Source organism: Quercus suber, unplaced genomic scaffold (genome assembly GCF_002906115.3).
Source record: "Quercus suber isolate HL8 unplaced genomic scaffold, Cork oak 2.0 scaffold_348, whole genome shotgun sequence".
In the NCBI taxonomy this organism is placed as follows: Eukaryota; Viridiplantae; Streptophyta; class Magnoliopsida; order Fagales; family Fagaceae; genus Quercus; species Quercus suber.
The window spans coordinates 733,650-742,949 of record NW_027069800.1 but is presented as its reverse complement, the minus strand read 5'-3'; the positions used below and the strand labels follow the sequence as shown (position 1 = coordinate 742,949).

Sequence of the window (9,300 nt, the reverse complement as noted above, 5' to 3'; positions counted from 1 at the left end):
CTTTGAAAATCATACCAGAGGAAGTACTTATGTACACTTTCACTAGAGTCTAAAGTCGTTTTCTTTACACTTTTTTTGGCCAAACAAACTTGTCTCTTACATTTGTCTTGAGAATTGCTTCTATAGCCCCGTTTGGATTGTGTCCACAGCCAGCGCGTCTTTTTTTTCTTTTTCTTTTTTAGTCCAACGCTACTTGTACTGTTCATGAGACATGAACAGTGCAAACAGAAAAATAAACAATATCGAAATATATTTTTTTATTATTTTCAATTTTCAGCAAAATAAGCACTATCCAAACGCACACTATATATCTCATTTAAGTTATATCAAAATGTAATTTTTCCATCTCAAGTTTTTACTTATCTGATGAAAGGAGAAGGCTGTCAATGGTACTGACTGACCAACTACTGAATTTTGTGGAATTCATGTTTCAAACCTGCAGTTCATCCATTAATTTCTCTATAACCTAACAAAAACCAATTTTCATTTCCCATCAACACCGGTCATATAACACTAGCAATTGAAGTCAAGGTCAATGTAAACTTGTAAAAGAATCCGCATGATGAAAAGCTAGGCTATTATTTTGTTGATTTGGTGGTAGTGCCCACTAGTCTAGATTGCGACAGCCCCATTATGATACTGTCCTCTTTGGCAGCATCACAAGAGCAAAATGATCAAAGCATATCATTGGGAGTTATCTCAAGTTCTTCATGTACTTAATGTATCAAAAAATTTTAGTTCCAAATAACCAGTTTGAAGATATCTAATCTCTAATTCATTAAAAAGATTTTCTATGTGTAGTTTTAACCACATGAATTTTTTTAATGGTTTATGTAACTTATTTAAATAATAGAAACAAGTTTAGCTCCAAATCAATTTGGACTTTTCTTCCTTCAAACTACTATGTAACTGTGGGGGGAGAAAAACCCAGCCCAACTTATTGGGCCCAAGTCCCTGAATCAGGAACACTCTTCATCCGAGGAGATGGGACCCTCAGTCGGATGCCCATGCCAATGGGGGATGCCTGGAGATGAGTACGCATACCATCCGAGGAGATGCTCATATGTCCGAGTAGCCATGCGTCCTCGGATCCGAAGAGGTTTGATCAAACGAGTATGGGGGGTTCAACTGATCTATTTGACAAGTGTCAAGAGGGAGAGGGACCTCGGACACACATAAAGATAACGGCAACAGATAAATATCAAGGAGGCATACTCCAACCACCACATTTAATGCACTGCACCTAACTTCCTGACCGCATTTATGTGGATAGGACCCCTGAACAGTGCTTTCTCAGCTACCGCCACTCACATAAGGCTAAAAGTGGGGTGATGGGACATGTACTCAAGTAGGTGCCTGGATGATGAACAAATGGACGGAGGAGATGTAAGAAGGCAATGCTATATAAGGGAAGGGTACCTCTGATAGAAGCCTGGATGATGAACAAATGGACGGAGGAGATGTAAGAAGGCAATGCTATATAAGGGAAGGGTACCTCTGATAGAGGGGGATCGAAAAATAGGAGAGGAAAAGGATATATGAGATAGTTGTAGCCCCAGGAATTGTAACCTTATATGATCAATGAAAAACATCTCTTCGGACGGAGTATTCATATTAGTCCGAGAGCACATTAATCCAAATCTTCCCATTCGCATCGCTGTTTGATATTGTTATTTTCATTATTAGCCTAGCTCTTTCACCCAGTCTCTACAAAATTTATTGTTTAGGGCTCGGTGGGCCAAGGACCCATACCTTTTTGGACTTGGGCTGCAAAAACTGACCCTACAGTAACAATTAAAGAAACTATCAAAATTTTAAATTGTTTTAGAATTAAACTATATTCTTAAATGATATACATAAATAGTTTTATAAATTGCTACATATCAAATACTCAATACAGTAATAGTCTTAGGATATAGCTCCAAACTTATTTTGGAGCTAAAAGTCGTTTATAATGGAGACAATATAGATTCATTAAGTGTTGTAGCCCACCTAAGGTGCATATGAAGTCTTCCATAGATAGGACCCTTTTTTCTTAATTTTCTATAGGGTTGGTGGATGCCTTTGTTTGCCATTTCATCTGCGTGATTAGTTTTTGTCCACTATATGGATGGCAACTTTAATAGATCTTACCACATTGGTTGTGTTCTGATTAGGGAGTATGTCCCAAAACTCATGAAAATCCCCGTGATTAATATTCCATGTAGTGGGAGAATTTAGGAGAACAAGGTTTTAGATTACAAATCACGGGGATCACAATTTTCTTTAACAACCCATCTCATCTCAATGGCTTTACAAAAGGCAAAAACTTGTTTCATGTAGTATATTTTACACACTGTAATTTATAACTAAAAACGAAGTTTAAAGTCTTGTTTTCAAGTTATAAAGACACAATTTAAACATATTGGATAAAACATACATAACCCTTTATTACAAAAAAAATGGTAACAAAACAAAGATGGGCTTCTCTCTCAGTTTGTGAGAAATCAATCTAGCTCTTAGATTAGATTACACGTGAAAATCATGATGGTCGGTTAGTGTACACGCGGTTTAGCATGATTTTATTGCACCCAAACAGCAAATGTGAAAACAAACTTAAAAAAGAGGCTATCATTTGTCTTGGGGCATGTATGTGCGTGTCAACGTGTTAGCAAAAAAGGGCCAAGACCCACGTCAGAAGAAAAGGACCAAAAGGTCCAAAACCCATCTGGGGCCCCTGATTGTATGGCGGGCTTGACCAACTATTCTTCGGCCTAATAAAAGTCAATACCCCTTCTTTGTCTTTAGTCTTCCAAGTTACAACCGCACACTGACAATAGCCACCCGTTCCAAAATATCCACTAGTATGATTCGTTAAGCAACGGAGTCTTACATTATATATTAATCATAAAAATGAGTTTTCAACTGAACCCAGTACTCAGATAGTCATAAGTGTCTAAAAGTAAATATGTATCATCATCTCACCCCACTGAATATTGGATTCAACTTTGATCCTATATGTATAAAAGAATTGATGTCCTAATTTTTTGTTGAAGTTAGACTATTTTACTTTCTGTCTATGTGACTTCTTAAATACTAATAGACTGATAATATGGTGGAATAAATCTTAAATCTCTAAATTTACATCACCCTCTAAATTAATAAACTTATCATTAGGTACCTTCACAAGAGAGCAGGTATTCTGTATGTTCAATTATTCAATTCGCCTGTCCGTCTCACTAAGATGTTATTTCCCAAAATTTTTTCAAAGGGTAGGTGATATTTGCCCAAGACACCTTTTTTCTAAGTTCACTACATGTCTAAATTCTAATCGGTCCGTTCTTATGATCTACCCGCCATTTTTTATTATATACAAAATCCAATTTTAGGTGAAATTGAGATGCTACAGTTTCTATAATCTCAACCATTGATCATTCATTGATAATTCAATATCTAATCTCATTTAATCAAAGGGGATCATTTGATAATTAATATGATAATAATGCGAAAGCTGATCTGATCAAACGGTTTTCGTTATGTGGTCGTCTTACGTTATAAGGTGGACCCGTTTATTCTAAAAATAGTCGTACTAAATGGATTGCATAATCTAAGGTAGCAGTTGTTCGTATGTCCCACACTTTTTCTTTTTCATTTTTTCCTGCTTAGGTTTGGATAATGACGTAATGTGGTCCTCAATTTTTATGAAAACTGGCCGCTAACCATGTGACCCAAATAGGTGGGTCCAACTGATTATAACGTGGTGAAACGCTAGTGGACAGTGTTTAGCATGCGAAAAACTATCTTATGATTCGGTATTATAAGAGTTCTTTCAACATTTTGCTTACATTTTGCTTATGGGTATGCTTACGATTTGTGCATAAGTTGACACAATATGCTTAGTATCCATAGTGGACATATGGGAAAGTACAAAAATCTAATAAGAACATTAGCATATGATGTGCTAAAAAAATGGTAATTTAACACATCAAAAATTACTTTTGCTACTTCAGGAGCATTTGCATAAATATATGGAAAAATTCTAATCTATTTTAGCATAAGAATTTTTTTTTTTTTTGGTTTAATAAGAATTTAATTTTTCTATTTTACATAACTGTGGGGGATAAAAGGATCAGGCCCAAGTTAACGGGCCGAACACCCACGAGAGAACTGTTTCACATCCGAAGAGAAGGATGAATAGAATGCGATGTCCAGATTGGAGCGGAATCCTCTGGGTAGAGGATCATCGCTTTCCGAGGAGGATATCTCCTGTCCGAGGAGGATATCTCCTGTCCGAGGAGGACATTTCCTGTCCGAGGAGGATGTTTCCCTGGTATGATAGCGGAGATTAATTGAGCAGGAGGAAAGTCTGGTTGATCGTCCGAGGAGCCCACCTGATCAAGATAAGCTCAAAGCACACTCAAGGACGATAAGGATGAAGAAATATCTGAGGGGAAGGCTGCTGCCACCGTATTCAATGCATTGCAACAGCTTTTCTGGCCGCATTTATGTGGAGAAGACATCTGAACAGTGCTTCATGACCTACCGCCACTCACACAGAGATGAAAAGCAGCTGCCTGACGTGACAGGTACTTGAGCACGTCCATGGATGGGGAGCACGTGGACGGTAGGGATGAGAGTGAGAGTGGCTATATAATAGAAGGAGAGGGTATGAAACAGGCATGGAATGTAGGCGAAACTGATCAATAAATAAAAAGAAGTGATAATCTTTTGCTGTGAATCCCTTGTCAACTCTAGTTCTTCAACCCATACTCTACAAATTAATTGTCTTTGGGTTTACATAGAGAAATTTGACCCTACAATTGGCGCCGTCTGTGGGAAGAGCTTGAGAGTAAGGGAAGAGTAGCAACGGTTGGTCATGGCTGGTCAAGGGCAACAACCGGCAGAATCTGGGGCCTCCCAACAATTGACCCCTTTCTTAACCTGGAGCGGGGCAGGACCGTGAAGGTAGTGTGCATACTACCACACTGATCGAACCCAGCCTCGAGGAGGAAGTCGCGTTCCCCATGCAGAGAAAAACAGCATGCAAATAGAGATCGAAAGGTTGAAGAGGGAGTTACGCCACGAGAAGAGGAAGCACTGAACACTCCCGATGATGATTGGGACGATGGGCAGGATATTCCTATGACAGAATTCTCAAACTCCATCAGCGAGACTTTCTCGTAGAGCTGAGCGCCCTCTGAGAAGCGACTCGAGAACACCATATGGAGGGGTGGGTAATGATGCCATGAGTAGGGCCTGAGTCAGATTTCAAGGTCCCCTTCACCGTAGGATCGAGGGAGCGGAGATGCCTCGGCGTTTCAACCAGCCAACTTTTACTATTTATAAGGCAGAACTGACCCTGTGGAACAGTTAGCCACTTTAACCAAAGAATGGCTGTCTATGCTAGGAATGAGGCTCTGATGTGCAAGGTATTCCCTTCCAGTTTGGGTCCTGTAGCCATGAGATGGTTTGATAACCTGAGGGCCGACTCTATAGTTCTTACCAAGAGCTTACTCAAGCTTTCGGATCGCGTTCGTTACCTGCCGAAGAGTGCCCAGGCCTTATCCTCTCTTCTTCCTTAAGCATGCGTGAAGGTGAGACACTGAAGGCGTATCGGATAGGTATGGGAGATGTTTAACGAATGGAGGGCAATTTCGAGCCATGGCCTTGGAGACTTCAAGTTGGGTCTGCCCACTGCATCATGGTTGAGAACGTCCTTTCGGAAGCCAGTTGTTAGCATGCGCCAGCTTATGGACGCATTGAAAGATATAAGAGAGTCGAAGAAGATAGACAACAGGAGAAGGGTAAGGATAAGACTACCCAGGACAGGAAGGACTTAGGTCGGATCGCTACAATAATAATAAGCCGAGAGAGATTTACTGCTGGAATCGGTTCAGCAATACTCAGGCAGTTAACACGTGTTCAAGGACCCGTTCACAGGTCCTGACAAGGTAAAGGTGAACCATTTTCAGATGGCCAATAAAATGGTGGGGAATCCAGACAGACGCAACCGTAATGTCTATTGCCAGTACCACCAGGATCACGGGCATACGACTGAAGACTGCAGAAGCTTATGGGACCATCTGGACCAATTGGTCGGCGAAGGTAGGTTGAAGCATCTTTTACATCGCTCCAGCGGAAGAGGACTGCCGATGTCGGATGCCGAGAAAGGGGATTCTGCAAAACCCCCTTTGGGTGTTATCAATGTTATCTTTGCGGCGCCAGGAAGAACAGGTTGCCGACCATCGAAAGTCATGTCCGTGGCTCAGCTGCGCGGGGGAGATGCCGATGTGAGTCCGAAGAGCTCTGGGCCTGCTGTGCCCCTCGTTCTCGGCTTTTCAAACGAGGATAAAGCTGGGACCATTCAACCTCATGAGGACGCCTTGGTGGTTACCCTCAGGATTGGGGGGTATGATGTGAAGAGAGTGATGGTGATCAGGGTAGCGCGTGGAGATCATGTATCCGATCTTTTCAGGGGATTGAATCTTGTACCCAGTGACTTGACCCCATATTGTTCTTCTTTAATCAGCTTTGAAGGAAGAATGGTTATGCCGAAGGGCAAATACGACTTCCAGTGCAGACGGGCTCGGAAATTGTAGAAGTAGATTTCGTCGTAGTTGATGTTTACTCCCCTTATACAGCAATTGTGCCAGGCCCTGGTTACAACGCTGGGAGCTGTCTCTTCCACCCTGCACCAGAAGATCAAGTATCCTTCCGAGGGGCGTGTTTGTGAGATACGTGGAGATCAGTCCTCGGCTAGGCAATGTTTGGTGCGCCATACGACATGGATCCGAGGATGAACTTCAGAAGGGTGAAAACCTATAGCAGTTAAAGGGGCGATCGTCCTGCGGCGGACAAGATGAAATGTAGATGTGAGGACCTAAACGCGTTTTGGTTGGGGCTGATCTTGAAAGTATTTCAAGTTGGTCCCAGATGCCTCAGCCAGAAAAGGAGGAGCTAGTGGAATTCCTTAAGAGGAATATTGACGTATTTGCTTGGAGTGCCTACGAGCCCCGGGGTAGATCCGGAGTTCATTTGTCATCATTTGAGGGTTAACCCCTAGTTACCAAAGAAGCAACCTCCTCGGAGGCCATCTAGAGAGCACGTGAAGCGGTAGGGAAGAGGTGCGAAAGCTCAAGCAGGCTGGGCTATAAAAGAAATCTTTTATCCCGATGGCTGGCGAAACGGTGTGGTAGAAGAAGAAAAGGGAAAGTGGCGAGTCTGTGTAGACTTCACGGACCTAAACAAAGCTGTCCTAAGGACCCCTTCCCAATGCCGAAGATTGATCAATTGGTAGATGCACTGTCGGCCATCCTCGGATGAGCTTCTTAGACGCTTTTCAGGGTACACAGATCCCCCTCGCTCCAGAGACCAGGAGAAAACGCTTTTGTTACCCCCATTGGTAACTACCACTATAAAGTGATGCCTTTTGGCTGAAAAATCGCAGGTTCCACGTACCAGCGGATGATGACCAAGATGTTCGAATCACAATTAGGCAAGAGCATTGAGGTTTATATAGATGACATGGTGGTTAAAAGCAAGCTTAGTTTCTGAGCATTTGAAGATCTCGATACGGTTTTCGAAGTTCTGAGGAAGCATAAGCTGCGCTTAAACGCGTCGAAATGCTCGTTTGGAGTGGGTTCCGGCAAATTCTTGGCTAATGGTCACGCACAGGGGAATCGAGTTCAATCCGATCAGATAAAGGCCATCCGGGATCTACAGCCTCCTCGGAATCCAGAAGGAGGTCCAAAAGCTAACAGGAATGACGGCTGCTTTAAACCGATTCATATCCAGGTCTGCGGATCGATGAAACCCTTCTTTTCACTGACTAAAAATGGAAGAGACTTTGAATGGAGGAGGAATGCGTCTCGGCTTTCCAACAGCTTAAGGATTACTTATCTCGGCCGCCGATCATGTCCAGTCCTGAGCCAGACGAAGTTTTGTTTGCCTATATTGCAGTGGTCCCTCATGCTGTAAGTTTAGTACTGATAAGAGTTGATCAAGGTGTACAGAGGCCGGTCTACTGTGTAAGCAAGTCGTTGCATGAAGCTGAGATCAGATACCTGCCGTTGGAGAAGGCCATCTTGGCCGTAGTGCTTGGAACGCGGAAACTGCCTCACTACTTCCAAGCCCATACTGTCGTCGTACTCACCCAACTTCCACTTAAAACAATACTTCGAAGTGCCGATTACACGGGGAGGATAGCCAAGTGGGGCACCATTCTAGGGGCTTTCGATATCAAGTACATGCCTCGCACGTCGGTCAAAGGCCAGGTCCTTGCGGATTTGGTGGCCGAATTTACGGAACCCAGTATAGAAGATATAGCGGTAATGCCAAGCATGGATGAAAAATCGGTTGGCATGGTTTCCCAACAAGATCCTGCTCACTGGGAGTTATACGTAGATGGTGCTGCGAACAGGAAAGGTTCTGGAGTAGGCCTGGTCTTGACATCTCCGGAAGGAATTATCATTGAAAAATCATTAAGGCTAGATTTCGGAGCGACTAATAATGAAGCCGAGTACGAAGCCCTTTTGATGGGAATGGTTATGGTCCGAAAAATGGGAGGAAAAGCCGTGAACATTTTCTCGGATTCAAGACTGGTTGTAGGCCAGGTACAAGGAGAATTCGAAGCCAAGGACGAAAGGATGCAAGGATACCTGAGCCGAGTTAAACGTCTGCAAGGGGAATTTGAGTTTTTTAGCTTGCTCCATGTGTCCAGAAGTAATAATGTACACGCGGATTCCTTGGCTACGCTAGCCACCTCTTCGGACCGGGATCTGCCGAGAACTATCCTCGTGGAGGATCTTCACGAACCCACTGGAACAGGAAGAGAAGCAATCCAGGTACACCAGATTCGGGAGAGTCCGTGCTGGATGGATGCCCTAATCGGATTCTTGAAAGATGATATCTTGCCGGAGGAGCGAAAGGAGGCTGACAAGATCCGGAGGAGGGCTGCCAGATTCTGGTTGTCCGAAGATCAAAAGCTATACAAACGTTCCTATTCAGGGCCGTATCTACTGTGTATCCACCCAGAAGCGACTGAATCATTACTAGAAGAGTTGCATGAAGGGATCTGTGGGAGTCATACCGGCGGCAGATCGTTGGCCCACAGGGCCTTACTCAGGGATATTGGTGGCCGAGCATGCAGAAAAAAGCCCATGACTATGCGAAGAAATGCGATCAATGTCAACGATTCGCACCAAACATACACCAGCCAGGGGGAATCCTCAACCCTTTATCCAGTCCATGGCCGTTTGCCCAATGGGGTTTGGACATAGTCGGTCCATTCCCTAAAGCTGCAGGGAACAGAAAATATCTCCT

At 43.2% G+C, this 9,300-nt stretch overlaps 1 protein-coding gene across 1 annotated transcript; it reads left to right on the top strand.

The window, feature by feature from the left end:
- Nucleotides 1-7,829: 7,829 nt before the first annotated feature.
- Nucleotides 7,830-9,257, top strand: LOC112016767 (uncharacterized). Its single transcript, XM_065759964.1, has one exon. It carries the CDS (start codon nucleotides 7,830-7,832, stop codon nucleotides 9,255-9,257), a length of 1,428 nt encoding a protein of 475 aa, XP_065616036.1.
- Nucleotides 9,258-9,300: the final 43 nt, after the last annotated feature.